Below are 22526 nucleotides of genomic sequence, written 5' to 3' on the forward strand. Positions count from 1 at the left end.
TCCCAGCTCTCTGCAGGTCATTCACTAGGTCCCCTCGTGTGGTTCTGGGAATTTTGCTCACCGTTCTTGTGATTTTTTTACCCCATGGGGTGAGATCTTGCGTGGAGCCCCAGATCGGGGGAGATTATCAGTAGTCTTGTATGTCTTCCATTTCCTAATAATTGCTCCCACAGTTGATTTCTTCAAACCAAGCTGCTTACCTATTGCATATTCAGTCTTCCCAGCTTGGTGCAGGTCTACAATTTTGTTTCTGGTGTCCTTTGACAGCTCTTTGGTCTTGGCCATAGTGGAGTTTGGAGTGTGACTGTTTGAGGTTGTGGACAGGTGTCTTTTATACTGATAACAAGTTCAAACAGGTGCCATTAATACAGGTAACGAGTGGAGGACAGAGGAGCCTCTTAAAGAAGAAGTTACAGGTCTGTGAGAGCCAGAAATCTTGCTTGTTTGTAGGTGACCAAATACTTATTTTCCACCATAATTTGCCAATAAATTCATAAAAAATCCTACAATGTGAATTTCTGGAAAAAAAAATCTCAATTTGTCTGTCATAGTTGACGTGTACCAATGATGAAAATTACAGGCCTCTCTCATCTTTTTAAGTGGGAGAACTTGCTCAATTGGTGGCTGACTAAATACTTTTTTTCCCCACTGTACATGACAGGTGTGGCATATCAAGAAGCTGATTAAACAGCATGATCAATAAAAGGCCACTCTAAAATGTGAAGTTTTGTCACACAACACAATGCCACAGATGTCTCAAGTTTTGAAGGAGCATGCAATTGGCATGCTGATTGCAGGAATGTCCACCAAAGCTGTTGCCAGAGAATTGAATGTTAATTTCAAATCAAATCAAATCAAATGTTATTGGTCACATGCGCCGAATACAACAGGTGCAGACATTACAGTGAAATGCTTACTTACAGCCCTTAACCAACAGTGCATTTATTTTTAACAAAAAAAGTAAAAATAAAACAACAACAAAAAAAGTGTTGAGAAAAAAAGAGCAGAAGTAAAATAAAATAACAGTAGGGAGGCTATATATACAGGGGGGTACCGGTGCAGAGTCAATGTGCGGGGGCACCGGCTAGTTGAGATAGTTGAAGTAATATGTACATGTGGGTAGAGTTTTAGAAGTTCTAGAATTTCTTTACCATAAGCCGCCTCGAACGCCATTTTAGAGAATTTGGCAGTACGTCCAACCGGCCTCACAACCGCAGACCACTTGTAACTACGCCAGACCAGGACCTCCACATCCAGCTTCTTCACCTGCGGGATCGTCTGAGACCAGCCACCCGGACAGCTGATGAAACTGTGGGTTTGCACAACCGAAGAATTTCCTGCAAAAAACTGTCAGAAACCATCTCGGGGAAGCGCAACTGCGTGCTTGTCATCCTCACCAGGGTCTTGACCTGACTGGAGTTCGGCGTCGTAACCGACTTCAGTGGGCAAATGATCATCTTCGATGGCCACTGGCACGAGGGAGAAGTGTGCTCTTCACAGATGAATCCCGGTTTCAACTGTACCGGGCAGATGACAGATTGCATGTATGGTGTTGTTTGGGCGAGCGATTTGTTGATGTCAACGTTGTGAACAGAGTGCCCCATGGTGGCGGTGGGGTTATGGTATGGGCAGGCATAAGCTATGGACAACGAACACATTTTATCGATGGCAATTTGAATGCACAGAGATACTGTGCCGAGATCCTGAGGCCGACTGTCGTGCCATTTATCTGCGGCCATCATCTCATGTTTCAGCATTATAATGCACGGCCCCATGTCGCAAGGATCTATACACAATTCCTGGAAGCAATTCCCAGTTCTTCCATTTCCATGGCCTGCATACTCACCAGACATGTCACCCATTGAGCATGTTTGGGATTCTCTGGATTGACGTGTACGACAGCGTGTTCCAGTTCCCTCCAATATCCAGCAACTTCGCACAGCCATTGAAGAGGAGTGGGACAACATTCCACAGGTCACAATCAACAGCCTGATCAACTCTATGCGAAGGAGATGTGTCGCGCTGCATGAGGCAAATGGTGGTCACAGACTGCTTTTCTGATCCACACCCCTACATTTTTTAAAAGGTATCTGTGACCAACAGATGCATATCTGTATTCCCAGTCGTGAAATCCATAGATTAGGGCCTAATTGTTTTATTTCAATTGACTGATTTCCTTATATGAACTGTAACTCAGTCAAATCTTTGAAATTGTTGCACATTGCATTTATATTTTTGTTCAGTGTAATTTGGATTGGCACTGCACTTGTAAACAAACCAAATACTTGGATATTTCCTATGTTTATTCATTTGATCTCTTTCATTTCCATGTAGGAGGCTGTCAACCTTGAACAAGTGTGCCTCCATGAGACTGGAGGTCCATTTTCAGTGCAAACAGGTGAGTAGACCAGCCACTAGATCCACTGCTATAGCTTGTTACATGTCTGAGTTTGCTTGACGGCCTTGTATATTACAATTGTTTTATAGTCCATTGTACATGCACAAATAAGTCTATATTTGCTTTGCACTTAGACATAGCCCTTGTCAATGTAAATAATCCTTCCATAACCATGTTATAAAATGGTCTCTCATTTGTCTCTCATCTGATGCAGAGTGAAGACTCCGAGGAGGATGACCTATGTGCCATCAGTGACCGCTGGGCATTCCAGCGAGAGAGTAAAACATGGTCCCGACTGCGTAACTTCTCCCAACACATCTCCCCCAGCGTGGAGGTCCTTTCCTCCACCACCCTGCGCCCCTTGAGGGCCTCGGCCAGTAGTGAGAGCATCCTGAGTGACTTCAGCAACCTGGAGGTCACCTCCACCCACAGCAGCAGCAGCCTGAGTGTGGAGAGTGCCAGAGGTACCACGTCCAGCACCCCCTCCAGTCAGGTCACCAGCATGGCAGAGCCCTACACCCTTACCTCCCACCATGACTCCCATGATTCCCACTCTCCCAATGGATCCGCCTGTGAGGGCCAGCCTGTGTCTCCCAAAAACCTGGTTACTGTTCCTGTCAGCAGAGAGAAGACCAAGAGGTGTTCCAATACCTTCCTGAAGAGAATGGAGTCGATCAAGAGAAAGGATAAAGAGAGGGAAGTGACAGATGGCCAAGTTGTGACCTCTCCGCTGCAGTTCCCTCTAACCCCTGGCAGTTTGCATTGCACTTCCAATGAAAGTCTACCTGGTTTAAAAAATAACACTACAGAAAAGAGCAGTGTAAATTACAGCAGAAAGGCCCATACTATCTGTCGTACAGGCCATAGGTCCCCAGTAGTGGACAGAGCTAATGCGAAGAACAGTTGGCTCTATCTAGAGGACTATGACATGGTAGGGTGGAAGGGGGCTAAACAGGTTAGTCAGAAGAGTGGCTATAAAAATGGACTAGATTGTCTGGTTCATCTGCCAGTGGACCACAAGCCAGGCACGTTCCCCAAGTCCCTATCCATCGAGAGCCTGTGCACTACTTCCACTTCTCACGAGCTGCGTGAATGGCAGATGGAGGACGTCAACCTCTCCCTGGGCAGCAGTCATGAGTCCCAGGAATTCAACATGTTTCCTAGAAGAAGAAACTCGTGTTCCTCAGTGGGGAGCATCTATGACAATGTGCATGAGGCTAGTGGCAGTTCAGATGAGTTGAGAGAAAAGGTCTTTGAGCACCTGGATGATATCCTTCAACATGTCCATGGCCTTCAGCAGAATATAGACCAGTGGTCCAAGAAGGTGTGCCAGGAGCTCAGTGACAGGCATGAGGAGGAGGAGGAGGACACTGACGAGACCAGAGAAACAACGTTCTCCTCCAGCCTCCATTTTGAGGAGCAGTCTATGTCAGATGTAGGCACGATGGCCAGTGACTACGACAGCACAGGAAACTCTTTGAATGAGGTGGAGGATGTTGAGACAAGAGAACGAAGGGACTCAGGAGTGGGTGCTTCCTTAACCAGGCCAAGCAGGTAAACATACATTGTTATACATAAAGATGATAACACGTTCAGGTTTATCAGTATTTCACCAAATGTCAAATAGCTCTTGACATTTAGATAGTATAATAGTAAAGACCCATAAATTAATTGATTTAATCGCCTCTAAGATATACCACAAATGGACACTCATAGCATCGCTATAGATCAAAACATTGACCTTTATTCCCATTACATTTCCCCTCTCTCTAGGAAGCTACGGTGGCATAGTTTCCAGAACTCCCACAGGCCGAGCCTGACTTCAGCCTCCCAGGAAATTAACCGTCAGTCAGCCGCTCAGCTTAACCTGCTGCAAAAGTTCTCTCTGCTCCGGCTCACTGCTATAATGGAGAAGTACTGCGAACCCAACAAACATGGCTGGAGCTGGTGAGTGGAGGGCCCTTGGGGACTGGATATTTAAATATAGATAAAAGGCAGTTACGTAAAGAAGTGCACTCTATTATACTGTCCTTTTGATATGCATTTAATCAGGGCAGCGAGTATTTTTTTGTGGTAAGGAAATTGCTTTTTAAAATGCATTGTATTCATCATTCCAAATGGCAAGGCCTTTGATCTACATTTATGCAGCCAATGTATAGTAGTTTAAAAGGAAAACCTGCTTTCCATAAAGAAAGCTGTTAAAAAGTTTGGATTTGTACAATTTCGCAACCTTCTCTCATTCAGGCTCTTATTTCTCATGCGGAGGACTCTTGCTTCTCAAGAATCAATCACATTTTCCTACACAAAGAATCCATTATCTATAATTGCAGTGTCACGATCGTTGAGAGACGGGTCAGACCAAGGCGCAGCATGGTATGCGTACATATTTATTAATGACGATAAACACTTGACAAAACAACAAAAGCAACGTAATGTGAAGCTCCAACAATGGCTACACACTAACAAGCCAAACACCAGTCAAGATCCCACAACTAAGGTAGGCAACATGGCTACCTAAGTATGATCCTCAATCAGAGACAACGAGCGACAGCTGCCTCTGATTGGGAATCACACCCGGCCAAACATAGAAATACACATTCTAGATCCTAAACATAGAATCTAATAACACAGATCTCAACCTGAACTCACACCCTGACCCAACCAACCAGAGTTCTCTAGGTCAGGGCGTGACAGTACCCCCCCCCCCCCCAAAGGTGCGTACTCCAGCCGCACCAACCTGATTCATTAGGGGAGGGTCCGGGTGGGCATATCAGCCTCGGAGGCGGCCTCTCCCTCTCTGCCCTCCCCGTTGCGCCCCTGGTCTGGTCTGGACCTCGGCGCGATGCTTCCCCTCTCCTTCCTCCCACGATGCACCAAGCCCTGTCTGGACCCTGGTGTGGGAGGCCCCGACCCTGGAGAGGGGCTGACTTCTGGGTCTGGAGTGGAGCCGCTGACCGGAGCTGGATTGGGCACCGGTGGAGCGGACTGCTCTGGCTCCGGAGTGGATCCGCTGACCGGAGCTGGACTCGGAACCGGTGGAGCGGACTACTCTGGCTCCGGAGTGGATCCGCTGACCGGAGCTGGACTAGGCACCGGTGGAGCGGACAGCTCTGGCTCCGGAGTGGAACATGCGTTTTTCTGGATTTTGTTGTTGTTATTCTGTTTCTCACTGTTCAAATAAACCTACCATTAAAATTATAGACTGATCATTTCTTTGTCAGTGGGCAAACTTACAAAATCAGCAGGGGATCAAATACTTTTTTCCCTCACTGTATCTCCGCATACCTAGGTTTCTCAATGAACACACGCTCCTTTTGTTGCCTGACCAGCTCCTCTCTCCGTGCCTCCACTATTTCCTTCTCCCTACGGGCCTCCTGCAGCTCCTCCTCTTTAAGGGAGCTCTCCTGCTCTGTTCTTCCTATCAGCCCCCCGTAATGTGGTGGCCTCCTCTCTTAAACAGTCGATCCGCAGGTCTTGGAGGACCTCTAAAATAGCGGCCTCCTCCTCTATAGTCAGCCCTTTCACGGCCTCCTGCTGCCTCGTCGTCCACCCCGTGTGCCCCCCCCCAATTTTTTTTCTTGGGGCTGCTTCTCTGGCTTTCTTCGTGACCGAGTCCTTTTGAGTCGCCGTTTCTCCTCTCCTGCCTGGGCTTCCTCCTTCGCCCAGGGTCCTCTACCAGCCAATATCTCCTTCCAAGTCATTTTGCTCCTGGGCACGCTGCTTGGTCCTTGTTTGGTGGGATCTTCTGTCACGATCGTTGAGAGACGGGTCAGACCAAGGCGCAGTGTGGTATGCGTACATATTTATTAATGACGATAAACACTTGACAAAACAACAAAAGCAACGTAACGTGAAGCTCCAACAATGGCTACACACTAACAAGCCAAACACCAGTCAAGATCCCACAACTAAGGTAGGCAACATGGCTACCTAAGTATGATCCCCAATCAGAGACAACGAGCGACAGCTGCCTCTGATTGGGAATCACACCCGGCCAAACATAGAAATACACATTCTAGATCCTAAACATAGAATCTAATAACATAGATCTCAACCTGAACTCACACCCTGACCCAACCAACCAGAGTTCTCTAGGTCAGGGCGTGACATGCAGTGGACATTTTAGCGCACGCTCAGTTGTCAGCAGTAAATTAGCAGGTTTTATCATCCTAAAAGGTTCAAACTTAAATTTCTCTTGCATCATCTGCCATGTGCTGTCACCCAATTAGGCTTCATCCCTTAGTTGAAAAAGCATTATGTGAATATGCATCAGACAAAATGGAAACTGTTTTGTTCCGAAATAGACTGATTAGGATTTGGCGATAGACCAAACAGTTTTCATCCAAAAAAGACATCAGGTGTCCAAGGAGACACTGTGGTGCTGTTTGGGTAGTTTCTGCCTTTTTTCCACTCCATTTAATGACTACCAATTCACCCACAACACATACAGTACAAACAGTTTTCATCCAAATAGATTTCATCCAAACATTTCAAACAGTTTTCATCCAAAAAAGACATCAATGTCCAAGGAAAATATCTAATGTTAACTGTGGTGCTGTTTGCGTAGTTTTAGCCTTTTCCCCACTTTAGACTACCAATTTAGACTATCGTTTAGACACATCCAATTTGACAAGATTACATGTACAGTGAGGGGAAAAAGTATTTCATCCCCTGCTGATTTTGTACGTTTGCCCACTGACAAAAAAATGATCAATCTATAATTTTAATGGTAGGTTTATTTGAACAGTGAGAGACAGAATAACAACAAAAAAATCCAGAAAAACGCATGTCAAAAATGTTATAAATTGATTTGCATTTTAATGAGGGAAATAAGTATTTGACCCCCTCTCAATCAGAAAGATTTCTGGCTCCCAGGTGTCTTTTATACAGGTAACGAGCTGAGATTAGGGGCACACTCTTAAAGGGGGTGCTCCTAATCTCAGTTTGTTACCTGTATAAAAGACACCTGTCCACAGAAGCAATCAATCAATCATATTCCAAACTCTCCACCATGGCCAAGACCAAAGAGCTCTCCAAGGATGTCAGGGACAAGATTGTAGACCAAAGCAAGGCTGGAATGGGCTACAAGACCATCGCCAAGCAGCTTGGTGAGAAGGTGACAACAGTTAGTGCGATTATTCGCAAATGGAAGAAACACAAAAGAACTGTCAATCTCCCTCGGCCTGGGGCTCCATGCAAGATCTCACCTTGTGGAGTTGCAATGATGATGAGAACGGTGAGGAATCAGCCCAGTACTGCACGGGAGGATCTTATCAATGAACTCAAGGCAGCTGGCACCATAGTCACCAAGAAAACAATTGGTAAACACACTACGCCGTGAAGGACTGAAATCCTGCAGCGCCCGCAAGGTCCCCCTGCTCAAGAAAGCACATATACATGCCCGTCTGAAGTTTGCCAATGAACATCTGAATGATTCAGAGGAGAACTGGGTGAAAGTGTTGTGGTCAGATGAGACCAAAATGGAGCTATTTGGCATCAACTCAACCCACCGTGTTTGGAGGAGGTGGAAACATTATGCTTTTGGGGTGTTTTTCTGCTAAGGGGACAGGGCAACTTCACCGCATCAAAGGGACGATGGACGGGGCCATGTACCGTCAAATCTTGGGAGAGAACCTCCTTCCCTCAGCCAGGGCATTGAAAATGGGTTGTGGATGGGTATTCCAGCATGACAATGACCCAAAACACACGGCCAAGGCAACAAATTAGTGGCTCAAGAAGAAGCACATTAAGGTCCTGGAGTGGCCTAGCCAGTCTCCAGCCCTTAATCCCATAGAACATGTGTGGAGGGAGCTGAAGGTTCGAGTTGCCAAACGTCAGCTCGAAACCTTCATGATTTGGAGAAGATCTGCAAAGAGGAGTGGGACAAAATCCCTCCTGAGATGTGTGCAAACCTGGTGGCCAACTACAAGAAACGTCTGACCTCTGTGATTGCCAACAAGGGTTTTGCCACCAAGTACTAAGTCATGTTTTGCAGAGGGGTCAAATACTTATTTCCCTCATTAAAATGCAAATCAATTTATAACATTTTTGACATGCGTTTTTCTGGATTTTTTGTTATTCTGTCTCTCACTGTTCAAATAAACCTACCATTACAATTATAGACTGATCATTTCTTTGTCAGTTGGCAAACATACAAAATCAACAGGGGATCAAATACTTTTTTCCCTCACTGTATTTCAGCTAACAACTTTTATGGTGATATCTACATGAAAAGATTGAATCTAATGCCCCTTTTCCTCTGTTTTGGTAGGTCTATTCCTAAATTTATGAAGAGGAGTAAGGTCCCTGACTACAGGGACAAACAGGTTTTTGGTGTCCCGCCAATCATCAATGTCCAAAGGAGTGGGCAACCCCTACCCCAGAGCATCCAGCAGGCCATGCGCTACCTCCGCAGCCAATGTCTGGAAAAGGTAGTCACTCTCATCCCCTCAAAGTGATCATGTGTTCCCTCATGCTACAGTGTGTGTAAAACATTATAATTTTAGTATGTGTTCCACTGCAGATATGTTATGTTACTGTATTTCTATTGTAGTGATAGTTCATGTACTTGTGATACATTATATATTATCATGCATTGAAGTTTATGAATGATGCTAATACACCTATGACATTATCAACAGTTTTTCACTCCTATTCCTGTTAAGGTTGGCATTTTCCGTAAGTCTGGGGTGAAGTCTCGGATCCAGACTCTGCGGCAGCTGAATGAAAATTCCCCAGACCACGTGAGCTACCAGGGCCAATCAGCCTACGATGTGGCCGACCTGCTGAAACAGTACTTCAGAGACCTGCCTGAGCCTGTCCTCACCACCAAACTCACTGAAACCTTCCTGCAGATCTACCAGTGTGAGTCAGTGGCTCTAAGTGCTCCTCTCCCATCCACTCTGGGAAGCTCTGAACCCCTGTGTCTACTTCACATTGCCCTTCAGCATACACTTATCAGATTTAAATCATTGACTAAATAAAGCTGAGAAGTCAATCAACTAATTGAAAGGCACAGTAATGATACTGTACTCTATGATGTCCTCCAGCTAGGACTTTATAGCTAGAGTTAGGGTTTATCGAGGTTTTGCAAACATGGCATTAAGTCACTGTCTGGATTTGATGTCTGGTTATAATGTATATGGAATGTCTGCTGCTATAATTACCAGGTGCATTCAAATTCATCCGTTTTGTCATCGGTATCATGCTAAGATCTTACAACCAACATAACAATTGACGTTCAGATGTACAGTACCAGTCAAAAGTTTGGACACACCTACTCATTCAACGGTTTTTCTTTATTTTTTACTATTTTCTACATTCTAGAATAATAGTGAAGACATCAAAACTATGAAACAACACGTATGGAATCATGTAGTATCCAACAAAGTGTTAAACAAATCAAAATATATTTTAGATTTTAGATTCTTCAAAGTAGCCACCCTTTGCCTTGATGACAGCTTTGCACATTCATGGCATTCTCCCAACCAGCTTCACCTGGAATGCTTTTCCAACAGTCTTGAAGGAGTTCCCACATATGCTGAACACTTGTTGGCTGCTTTTCCTTCACTCTGCGGTCCAACTCATCCCAAACCATCTCAATTTGGTTAAGGTTGGGTGATTGTGGAAGCCAGGTCATCTGATGCAGCATTCCATCACTCTCCTTCTTGGTCAAATAGCCCTTACACAGCCTGGAGGTGTGTTGGGTCATTGTCCTGTTGAAAAACAAATGATTGTCCCACTAAGCACAAACCAGATGGGATGGTGTATCGCTGCAGAATGCTGTGGTAGCCATGCTGATTAAGTGTGCCTTGAATTTTAAATAAATCACTGACAGTGTCACCAGCAAAGCACCCCCACACCATCACACCTCCTCCTCCATGCTTCACAGTGGGAACCACGCATGCGGAGATCATCCGCAAAGACATGGCGATTGGAACCAAAAATCTCAGATTTTGACTCATCAGACCAAAGGACAGATTTCCACCGGTCTAATATCCATTGATCGTGTTTCTTGGCCCAAGCAAGTCTCTTCTTATTATTGGTGTCCTTTAGTAGTGGTTTGTTTGCAGCATTTCGACCATGAAGGCCTGATTCACGCAGTCTCCTCTGAACAGTTGATGTTGAGATGTGTCTGTTACTTAAACTCTGTGAAGCATTTATTTGGGCTGCAGTTTCTTAGGCTGGTTACTCTAATGAACTTATCCTCTGCAGCAGAGGTAACTCTGGGTCTTCCTTTCCTGTGGTGGTTCTCATGAGAGCCAGTTTCATCATAGTGCTTGATGGTTTTTGCGACTGCACTTGAAGAAACTTTGAAAGTTCTTGACATTTTCCGGATTGACTGACCTTCATGTCTTAAAGTAATGGACTGTCGTTTCTCTTTGCTTATTTGAGCTGTTCTTGCCATAATATGGACTTGGTATTTTACCAAATAGGGCTATCTTCTGTATACCACCCCTACCTTGTCACAACACAACTGATTGGCTCAAACGCATTAAAAAGGAAAGAAATTGTATCTGTCATGTTTGTTTCCCAGGTGTCCCTAAGGACATGCGTCTTCAGGCGGCCCAGGCTGCAGTCATCCTTCTGCCTGACGAGAACCGGGAGGTACTGCAGACCTTGCTCTACTTCCTCAGTGACATCGCCTCTGCTGAGGAGAACCAGATGACAGCTGGGAACCTGGCTGTGTGCCTGGCCCCCTCCATCCTGCACCTCAACATCTCCAAGAAAGAGGGCACCTCCCCCAGGTATGTACTGGTATTCGTGTTTCTGTCTATGTGTGTATCATTACATGTTTTGGCGTGTGTGGCCTGGGACTTAAGGGGCCGATTCAGACTTAGGACATTTACGCCTTTCCTACACACGCCTTTCCTATGCACTCTCAGTAGTTGGTATTCAGACTTACCTAATGCAGGCGTGTAATGCACTCTACAGGTGTGGCTACCTTGCGCACACTGAATAAATGTAATTCAACTGCTGAAAACCCTCCCACTTGCTGGCCAACAGATTTTCTCGTGGCGTTTTCATTCAATAGGGTTTTCAGTAAATTGATCTTAAGCCATCCCTTTAAATATGGTGTACCTTTAATTAGAATTCTGTCGACAGACTCACTAAAATACACAGAGAGAACGAATTCTGAATATAGGGATCAATGAAAGAAAGCCATCTAAATATATGCATATTCATCTCTGTTTCAGCACCAACTGGTAGATTTAGAAATACACTGATCTTGTACATTATTTAGGCAGATTTTAGGGTTAGTAAAGTATGTAAGTTTGGAGAGCCTTTATGGACAAAATATATAGATGAATAAAAAATACAGTGGTTTGATTCATCCTGAAAGTTGCCATATTCAAGTTAAATCCATTAAATGTCGGAAGGTGGAAAAAAGTGTACAATAGGGGTTGAACAATAGTCCTATAAATCTACCCTAATCCTCACTAATCATAGAACTGTATGACAACGGTCCAGTCATAGTGAACCATGCGCCAGGCTCCAGGTTAAAACTGCTACGTGTGGTCTGAGTTCCATAATGATTCAAATAGGCTACATGTCCCAAATTATTGCACAATGTTAGCCTAATATGATCCACTATTGCTAGCGACCCTCAGAAACAACTACACGGACGTGACAGAGGAAAGAAAGGTAAACGGAATGGAATAAATTGATGCAAAATGTTGGCTACAAATTGAAGGAAACTAACACTAAAGTGACAGTAGACAGTTATAAATGTACACTGAGTATACCAAACATTAGGAACACTTTCCTAATATTGAGTTGCACAACGCCTTATGGCCTCAGAACAACCTCAACACGTTGGGGCATGGACTCTACAAGGTGTCGAAAGCGTTCCACAGTGATACTCCCACAGTTGTGTCAAGTTGGCTGGATGCCCTTTGTGTGGTGGACCATTGTTGATACACACGGGAAACTGTTGAGCGTGAAAAACCCAGCAGCATTGCAGTACACAAACTGGTGCGACTGGCACCTCCTACCATACCCTGTTCAAAGGCACTTACATTTTTTGTCTTGCCCATTCACCCTCTGAATGGCACTCATACACAATCCATGTCTCAATTGTCTCAAGGCTTACCTGTTTCCTCCCCTTTTATCTACACTGATTTAAGTGGATTTAACAAGTGACATCAATAAGGGATCATAGCTTTCCTCGCGCGTAAAGGTGGTGGAATTTTTAGGGAATTAAGTCAAGGTCAGAATACGGTGTAGACACCAGTGGTGGTCGGTGCCGTTTAAGATGAAGGAGGATGATAAAAAAATGTCATGAGCATGGCCTTATTTCTGTTACAGCATATTGGATGACTGTCATTCATATTCCATTCACCCAGCTCAATGTAACATTGATAGGTTTGGGCTACTACATGATACTCGAATATTCCCTGTACCCTACAACCTAGCCTGTGAATGAACGTTTATAACATATGTGCACAGGTCGAGAGAATTTTGAGTAATCAAGGTGACAGACAGTGACACATTCAATACCGCCGTGCACACTCTTGACTGCATCTAGCTGATCTAGGGTGTAATCATTAGTAGAACAGTTGCAAATGAGAGTTATTATTGGCCAAATTCAGGTATGTTAATCCCAGTTTCGTTCCGTTTGCTTCCATTTAAGAAACCTTTTTCAACAGAATCTGCGGAATGAATACACCCTGATCACACGCAAAAAGTTCACTTTCATAGCAGCCACATAAAAACAGCATGAACACTTTGCTCATTGTATATATAATTCCTTCTCGCAACTATCTATGAATTCTCCGCCTCTAACCTTTTCCCTTCGCTTGTAGACTTCAGTGCACAACACATCAGCTGTCTGTGACCAGGCGAAAAAACCTTTCCAAGCCTAACCTTCATATCATGACCGCTAAACGCTACACATAGCCTACATCGTTGTCACGTCATAGTCAACTAGAACTACTAGAACTGATGTGTTAGTAAACCCACTACAATCATGCAGTAAAGCGTTTTAGCAGTTACACCGGCGGGACCCAGTGGCAAGAAATTAATTAAACCAAAAGCTTACCTTGTTTTGGAAGAGTTCCAGTGTTGGATAGCCATAGCAAGCTAGCTAACATAGCATCCCTCTCTGTTTGAGCCTGGTGTTTGAGTAATTTGCATTTGCTAGCTAAGTGAAAGTTAAAGTTTTAAAAAAAGTACTACCAAATACAGCTCTCTCTCTCTCTCTCTCTCTCTCTCTCTCTCTCTCTCTCTCTCTCTCTCTCTCTCTCTCCTCTCTCTCTCCTCTCTCTCTCGCTTCTCCTCAATTTTGGAAGAAATTAATTTGTTCAACTATTGCTTTCTCTTTGAGTCAACTACTCACCACATTTCATGCACTGCAGTGCTAGCTGGCTGTAGCTTATGCTTTCAGTACTAGATTCATTCTCTGATCCTTTGATTGAGTGGACAACATGTCAGTTCATGCTGCAAGAGCTCTGATAGGTTGGAGGACATCCTCCAGAAGTTGTCATATTTACTGTGTAAGTCTATGGAAGGGGGTGAGAACCGTGAGCCTCCTAGGTTTTGTATGGATGTCAATGTTCCCAGAGGAGGACAGAAGCTAGCTGTCCTCCGGCTACGCCATGGTGCTACCACACAGAATGCTGCTGAGGCTACTGTAGACCTTCATTGCAAAACAGTGTGTTTTAATCAATTATTTGGTGAGGTGAATATATTTAGTATAGGTTTATCTAAAAAGGATAACTTTTTCAATGTTTCACTATTTAGATCTTTATGAAATTCACTGAGGAGGATGGTCCTCCCCTTCCTCCTCTGAGGAGCCTCCACTAGACACACCTCCACCACACCTTCTTCTTTGATCTCCACCCCAACTTGTACCTTGCTGGCACTGGCAATTTTCCCATGCTTAAGTTCAAGGTCAGAATACTTGTCGAGAGAAAACGCTAAAGTTCCATTTACACGCGCGTAGCTCGGGTCTGAATATCCCCCTAAATGCCTGGGGGAAATAAAAAGCTCCCTTTGCAGCTGGATCATATTTAATCAGTGTTTCTAAATGTCTAAATGAAATACACCCAGAGCTCCTGCTGGTGTATGCTCAATCACCATTAGGGAACAGTGAATCATGCTTTAGTGGCTCCGCTCTACCCATCCTCATATGTGTAAAGTCAAAATGTATTACAAACAAAACTACCTAGGACTGACAGGGGCCATACTTGTGACCTTTTGCTAAGCATTGGTTCAAAAATGTACAACGTAGTTGGACCTGATCCCAACACTTTCTCACTAAAACATCCTTACCAGAGGTTCACTGGCGCGTTCTGACAATCAAATTAACTACATCACATGTAAATATGTCATGACAATTAGCTCACAGTGTAAACCACCAAGTTCCTGACATCTATCACCACTTGAAGTGTAAATTCAAATCCCTCAGGGGGTGATAATTTTTCATTAGTAATGTGGATTTTTATTCATTGCAGTACTGTGTTGAGAAGAAAATTGCAGTCATCACCTTGAAAATGAAGATTAAGAATGAAGATTTCTTCAGCCTTGTTCACAAACACTGCCAGGGCCTTATAATCATACAGTATTATAATAAATACAGTCGTGGTCAAAAGTTTTGAGAATGACACAAATATTAATTTTCACAAAGTCTGCTGCCTCAGTTTTTATGATGGCAATTTGCATATACTCCAGAATGTTATGAAGAGTGATCAGATGAATTGCAATTAATTGCAAAGTCCCTCTTTGCCATGAAAATGAACTTAATCCCCAAAAAACATTTCCACTGCATTTCAGCCCTGCCACAAAAGGACCAGCTGACATCATGTCAGTGATTCTCTCGTTAACACAGGTGAGAGTGTTGACGAGGACAAGGCTGGAGATCACTCTGTCATGCTGATTGAGTTAGAATAACAGACTGGAAGCTTTAAAAGGAGGGTGGAGCTTGAAATCATTGTTCTTCTTCTGTTAACCATGGTTACCTGCAAGGAAACACGTGCCGTCATCATTGCTTTGCACAAAAAGGGCTTCACAGGCAAGGATATTGCTGCTAGTATGATTGCACCTAAATCAACCATTTATCGGATCATCAAGAACTTCAAGGAGAGAGGTTCAATTGTTGTGAAAAAGGCTTCAGGGCGCCCAAGAAAGTCCAGCAAGCGCCAGGACTGTATCCTAAAGTTGATTCAGCTGCGGTATCGGGGCACCACCAGTGCAGAGCTTGGTCAGGAATGGCAGCAGGCTGGTGTGAGTGCATCTGCACGCACAGTGAGGCGAAGACTTTTGGAGGACGGCCTGGTGTCAAGAAGGGCAGCGAGGAAGCCACTTCTCTCCAGGAAAAACATCAGGGACAGACTGATATTCTGCAAAAGGTACAGGGATTGGACTGCTGAGGACTGGGGTAAAGTCATTTTCTCTGATGAATCCCCTTTCCGATTGTTTGGGGCATCCGGAAAAAAGCTTGTCCAGAGAAGACAAGGTGAGCGCTACCATCAGTCCTGTGTCATGCCAACAGTAAAGCATCCTGAGACCATTCATGTGTGGGGTTGCTTCTCAGCCAAGGGAGTGGGCTCACTCACAATTATGCCTAAGAACACAGCCATGAATAAAGAATGGTACCAACACATCCTCCGAGAGCAACTTCTCCCAACCATCCAAGAACAGTTTGGTGACGAACAATGCCTGTTCCAGCATGATGGAGCACCTTGCCATAAGGCAAAAGTGATTACTAAGTGGCTTGGGGAACAAAACATCGACATTTTGGGTCCTTGGTCAGGAAACTCCCCAGACCTTAATCCCATTGAGAACTTGTGGTCAATCCTCAAGAGGCGGGTGGACAAACAAAAACCCACAAATTCTGACAAACTCCAAGCATTGATTATGCAAGAATGGGCTGCCATCAGTCAGGATGTGGCCCAGAAGTTAATTGACAGCATGCCAGGGCGGATTGCAGAGGTCTTGAAAAAGAAGGGTCAACACTGCAAATATTGACTCTTTGCATAAACTTAATGTAATTGTCAATAAAAGCCTTTGACACTAATGGAATGCTTGTAATTATACTTCAGTATACCATAGTAACATCTGACAAAAATATCTAAAAACACTGAAGCAGCAAACTTTGTGAAGATCAATAATTGTGTCATTCTCAAAACTTTTGACCACGACTGTATATTGCATAGATGTGTACATCTAAATGTAGACCTATACATTTTTACAATTTTCTACTTCATCACATATGCATTATTTGACTTGAGGACCAGCAGTGGAGTGACATTTCCTTAAAAAAACCTTACCCTATATGGGATTTGAACTCAACCATTGAACATTGAGCCAACTGTCCAACTGTCTTAGCGGACTGTGCCACCAACCAGTTATAATAGCTGGGGGGAAAAATACCATCGTCTTTGATTTCGTTTTATGATGGATGTAGCTACGTATAATCCTTGTAGATTTTTTATTTTTTCGTAAAAGCACTTGGATGTGTATGAAAGCAAAAACATGGAATTTGATCATATATCCAGAAATGTGCCTTACGGCCTTTTGCATTTTGTGTAACATCAGTAGCCTTGTCAAGGAAGCATCATGCAGAATTAGGGCTGCCAAACAATTAACATAATTAATTGACTTTATGTTCATATGATTTTCGGTTTGTTTCCATATGACTGGTTTCACATTCATCTCCAGGGATCATCTAAAACAATTGCTATGTGTATTTACAATCCCCTTCTCCAAACGGATTACTCATTTACCTAGCTCTTATCAATAGCTCATCATTTTCACCATAAACAACACAAAAGTCACTGTGACATACAGCTATTAATGTTCCAAATGTTTAAGTAGGCCTACTTCCTCTGATCAATGTTCTTGAAGTTAAACACTTGCGCGCAAGCGCACACAAACCAGCACACACACACTCAAGTACTGTTAAAGCTTCAGGCATTCTAAATGAGTGTTCTCAGAATTTCTGATTGGAGGGTTGACTATAAGAAAAAATAACTGGCTCTATGTGGATACAAAGAACAAACTGCTTTTAAACCTGTCCAACTATACTGAACAAAAATATAAACGCAATGTGTTGGTCCCATGTTTCATGAGCTGAAATAAAAGATCTGAGAAGTTTTCCATACGCACAAAAAGCTTATTTTTCTAAAATGTTGTGCACAAATTCGTTTACATCCCTGTTAGTGAGCATTTTTCCTTTTCCAAGATAATCCCATCCACCTGACAGGTTTGGCATATCAAGAAGCTGGTTAAACAACATGATCATTACACAGGTGCACCTTGTGCTGGGGACAATAAAAGTCCACTCTAAAATGTGCAGTTTTGTCACACAACACCACAGATTTTTACATTTACATTTTTACCAGACGCTCTTATCCAGAGCGACTTACAGGAGCAATTAGGGTTAAGTGCCTTGCTCAAGGGCACATCAACAGATTTTTCACCTAGTCAGCTCGGGGATTAGAACCAGCGACCTTTCAGTTACTGGCACAACGCTCTTAACCACTAAGCTACCTGCCACCCCAGATGTCTCAAGTTTTGAGGGAGCATGCAATTGGAATGTTGAGTGCAGGAATGTCCACCAGAGCTGTTGCCAGAGAATGTAATGTTAATTTCTCTACCATAAGTCACCTCCAACGTCGTTTTAGAGAATTTGTCAGTACGTCCAACTGGCCTCACAACTGCAGACCACATGTAACCACGCCAGCCCAGGACCTCCACATCCTTCACCCGCAGGATTGTCTGAGACCAGCCACCCGGAAAACTGATGAAACTGAGGAGTATTTCTGTCTGTAATAAAGCCCTTTTGTGGGGAAAAACTCATTCTGATTGGCTGGGCCTGGCTCCCCAGTGGGGGCACCTGGCTCCCAAGTGGGTGGGCCTATGCCCTCCCAGGCCCACCCATGGCTGCGCCCCTGCCCAGTCATGTGAAATCCATAAATTAGGGCCTAATTTATTTATTTCAATTGACTGATTTCCTTATATGAACTGTAACTCATTAAAATCATTTAAATTGTTGCATGTTGCGTTTATATTCTTGTTCAGAATATGTTATGAATTCCACAGAAGATATTAACAACAGTCCAGCCAGGTTTGAGTTCATGTAAAATATAATAGCTACAGCTATTAGATCTAGCCTAGGCTACTTATCCATGTTTTTCAACATTAACTAGTCACAAGCAGCTACTTCTACAATTGGGATAATTTGCTTAATCTTTTGATCTGAGAACTACAACAAAACCAGTAGCTAAATGGAATGAATGTCTTGTTCTGATTAAAATCATTGTGGGAAGTTAGTTGAATCACGAGGCATTCAGCCATGGCATTGTACATTTTATTTTGGTTAGCTAGCTAGCTAACGTTAGCATAACTAACTTGCTACTTCTGTGCAAATGAAGGTTTTGCTGTTATCTAAAGCGACGTCTGGGAATGTGTTTATGATTGAACTTTGTGTAAGTTTTCCTTCATAATTGTTGCTCTGCGCCTCCCAAGTGGTGCAGCGTTTTAAGGCACTACATCGCAGTGCTAGCGGCGTCACGACAGTCACGACAGTTTGATCCCAGGCTGTGTCACAACTGGCTGTGATCGGGTGTCCCATAGGGCGGTGCACAATTGGCACAGCGTCGTCCGGGCTAGAGGAGGGTTTGGCCAGGGGGCTTTACTTGGCTCATTGCGCTCTATCGACTCCTTGTGGCGGGCCAGGCGCCTGCAGGCTGACCTCGGTTGTCAGTTGAAGTGTTTCTTCCGACACATTGCTGCAGCTGGCTTCCGGGTTAAGCGAGCGGGTGTAAAGAAGCGCGGTTTGGCAGGTCATGTTTCGGAGGACACATAATTCGACCTTCGCCTCCCGAGCCCATTGGGGAGTTGCAGCAATGAGACAAGATCGAAATTGGGGAGAAAAAAGGGGTAAAAACCCAAAACATTCTAATTTTTTAAAATGTTGCTAAAAGTTGCACACACAGTGCACCAAAACAGAGACCAATAGCTCTGCCTGAACAGGTATCTGTGCATTAGAGACCTCCCTAACGGTTTCCACTAGCCACAAAGTCAAAATTGGCTATATTGAAAAAATTCAGGAAAACCTAAATGTGCTTTTTGGTCTTAATTTACGGATAGGCATAAGGTTAACAGTGTGGTTAGGGTTAAGTGTAAAATCAGATTTTAAGAAGATAAATTAGCTCAGCTGGTAGAGCACGGCGCTTGTAACGCCAAGGTAGTGGGTTTGATCCCCGGGACCACCCCTACACAAAAATGTATGCACGCATGACTGTAAGTCGCTTTGGATAAAAGCGTCTGCTAAATGGCTTATTATTATTATTATTTATGACTTTGTGGCTGAGGTAACTAGTAAAGACCCCTCTCTAACGCCGAGAATGCTCAGATTCAAACTACATATTTGGTGATCAACGAACGTATTTTGACATTATAACGCTTGCAGAGCAGGTGAATGGGAGTTTGAATCTGAGCTTTTGGGGCGTTAGAGGTGTTCAGCGTTACCGAGGTAATGTGCTGTGTTTAAAAGGGTCAGTGCTGTGAAGAAATTGATATGCGATTAATGGCAATAGTGTGTGACTGTGGCCCGCAACTCCGGGGGTTCCAGCATGTGGGCATTCCTGCATCTACAATAACACCCTCCCCCCCGAGCATCCCATTGGTTCCTGCATGAACACCCCCCTCAAGCGCAACATCTTCATGCTTGTGTGACACTTTTGATTTCCTCTGATTGTCTGTGCGATTAAAATGTGGGTCAAAAGGGAAATAAAAGTATTATCTGAGTTTTTCGGGGACGAAGGACACTGTCTACCGGTGTACTAGCTAGCTAGCTACCGCTGTTGCCTCCGACTCCTGTGTACCGGAGTCCTTCTTGCTAGCTAGATAGCTAGCATACAGTGTCGCCCCCACCTGCTTTGTACCGGAGACCTCCTACTAAATTAGTTAGCTAACACATAGTGTCTTTCACTCCCGCCTGCCGAACACCTGTCCTCGCCGTTGTTAACAGAACTGCAGGAAAACAGTGCCAGACAGGCAGGAGCGAAGGACACTGTCTACTGGTGTGCTAGCTACCTCTTCTTCTGTGGGGTTTATCGGCGGTTGGCATCCAACGTTATGGTGCATTACCGACACCTACTGTACTGGAGCGCCCCCACCTCCCGTTTGTGTACCGGAGTCCTAGTTAAAAAATTCCCCAATAAAAGTATAAAGAGGGGTTCCTGCAGATGCAGGAAGCATACATACAGAAACGCCCCTAATTGCAGGCCGCAGTTGCACCCTTCTCATTAATGGCGTCAAAAAAATTAATGCCATTAAAAATGTCACACGTTATTAACGCGTTAACTTTGACAACGCTATTCAAAAATATTGGCAAGACCATTGGTACAAACTAAACCAAGCAGTTAGATGGTTTAACAATCTCCCTCTGGCGGCCAAATTGACATTTAACAAATGCAATCGGATGATGGCTCTACCGTTTAAGGCAGGGGTATCAAACGTACGGCCCGCGGGACGGATCAGGCCCGCAAACGGGTTTAATCTGGCCCGCGAGATGATTAAAAAATAATAATAATAATAATAATGTTTTTTTTTTTTTTTTTTTTTTGGTAAAGTATAAAAATGCGCTGCAATTTTTCAATAAAATAAACTGCTGTTCCAATTGCGTCCACTGGATGGAGCAATAGCAATTGTGTTAAGCAAGCAAACTGTTTATACCGGGGCAGAGCAAGTAGGTCAAGCACGTGCAGCCAATGAGCTACTTTGTTTTGCCCGCGATATTTATTACGGCTTCTACTTTTAACATTATGTGCTTTGGCACCCTCATTGCCCCAATATGTCTCTGTCAAAAAAGAGAAAAGTGGACGCAGAGTGCAGAGTGTTCCAAGAAAAATGGTCATCCTATTTATTCACGGAATTGAATGGGAAAGCTGTATGTTTGGTGTGTTCAGAGCATGTTGCAGTGCTGAAAGAATATAACCTTCGCCGCCACTATGTGAGTCTTCATGCCGACAAATATGACAACTTTCAAGGACAGCGGAGATGAGAGAAGGTGAATGAACTGTTGGCGGGTCTGAAGAAACAGCAGTCTGTGTTTACTCACAGCCGAGACATCAGTGACGCTGCAGTGAAAGCTAGCTACCTCATTGCTAATGAAATCGCAGTGGCTTCAAAACCATTTAGTGAGGGTGAATTTGTAAAAACATGCATGATGAAGGCAGCGGAGATTGTGTGCCCTGAAAAGCGGCAGGCTTTTGCAAATATCAGCCTGACAAGAAACACAGTTGCAGACAGGATTTCCGATCTTTCAGTGGATTTGGACAGCCAGTTGAAGCAAAAAGTAAAGTCATTTATTGCGTTTTCGGTTGCAATTGATGAAAGCACGGACATTACAGATGTTGCACAACTGGCCATTTTCATCCGCGGAGTTGATGACACATTGACCGTCACCGAGGAGTTTGTGGAGTTGGTGCCGATGACAGATACAACGACAGCAGCTGATATTTTTACCGCACTCGTCGGCGCGCTGGACAGGGTCGGAGTGGACTGGTCCCGCGCTTTCAGCCTGGCTACAGATGGTGCGCCCTCAATGATCGGGAAAAAAGCAGGCGTTGTGGCAAAGTTCAGAGAGAAAGTGCAATCTGCAAATGGAGGATGTGATTTTTTGACTTTTCACTGTATTTTGCACCAGGAGGCTTTGTGTTGCAAGTCATTAAAGATGGATAACGTCATGAAGGTGGTCATCCAAACTGTTAATTTCATCCGATCCAGAAGCCTGAATCACCGTCAGTTTGACAGCCTTCTCAGAGAGAAAGACCACATCTATGGCCTGCCATACCACACTGAGGTAAGATGGTTAAGCCGAGGTGCTGTGCTGAGGCGTTTCTTTGATTTACGAGAAGAAATTGAACAGTTCATGGAAGAAAAGGGCAAACCAGTGTTAGAATTTCATTCCGCAGAATGGATGCAGGACCTTGCATTTATGGTGGATGTTACAGAGCACCTGAATAACTTGAACAAACAGCTGCAAGGGCGCAACAAAGTTGTCACGCAGTATTATGACAGCATACGTTCTTTCAAGTTGAAGCTGTCATTGTGGGAGACGCAACTTGCCGGTGGTGATGCAGCTCACTTCCCCTGTCTGAAAAATGTGTGCGCGACC

General features: G+C 44.1%; 1 protein-coding gene across 2 annotated transcripts in view; it reads left to right on the top strand.

Moving 5' to 3' along the window:
* Window positions 1-22526, top strand: part of stard8 (StAR-related lipid transfer (START) domain containing 8) — a 49021-nt gene that overhangs the window by 21418 nt on the left and 5077 nt on the right. For both annotated transcript variants that reach the window (XM_041885918.2, XM_041885919.2), the window contains 6 exons: window positions 2335-2398; window positions 2613-3952; window positions 4172-4345; window positions 8670-8829; window positions 9064-9262; window positions 10935-11145. In XM_041885918.2, coding sequence (XP_041741852.1) covers window positions 2335-2398; window positions 2613-3952; window positions 4172-4345; window positions 8670-8829; window positions 9064-9262; window positions 10935-11145 — 2148 coding nt within the window. The remainder of the gene's footprint in view (window positions 1-2334; window positions 2399-2612; window positions 3953-4171; window positions 4346-8669; window positions 8830-9063; window positions 9263-10934; window positions 11146-22526) is intronic.

This window comes from Coregonus clupeaformis, chromosome 9 (assembly GCF_020615455.1).
Source record: "Coregonus clupeaformis isolate EN_2021a chromosome 9, ASM2061545v1, whole genome shotgun sequence".
NCBI classification, from domain to species: domain Eukaryota; kingdom Metazoa; phylum Chordata; class Actinopteri; order Salmoniformes; family Salmonidae; genus Coregonus; species Coregonus clupeaformis.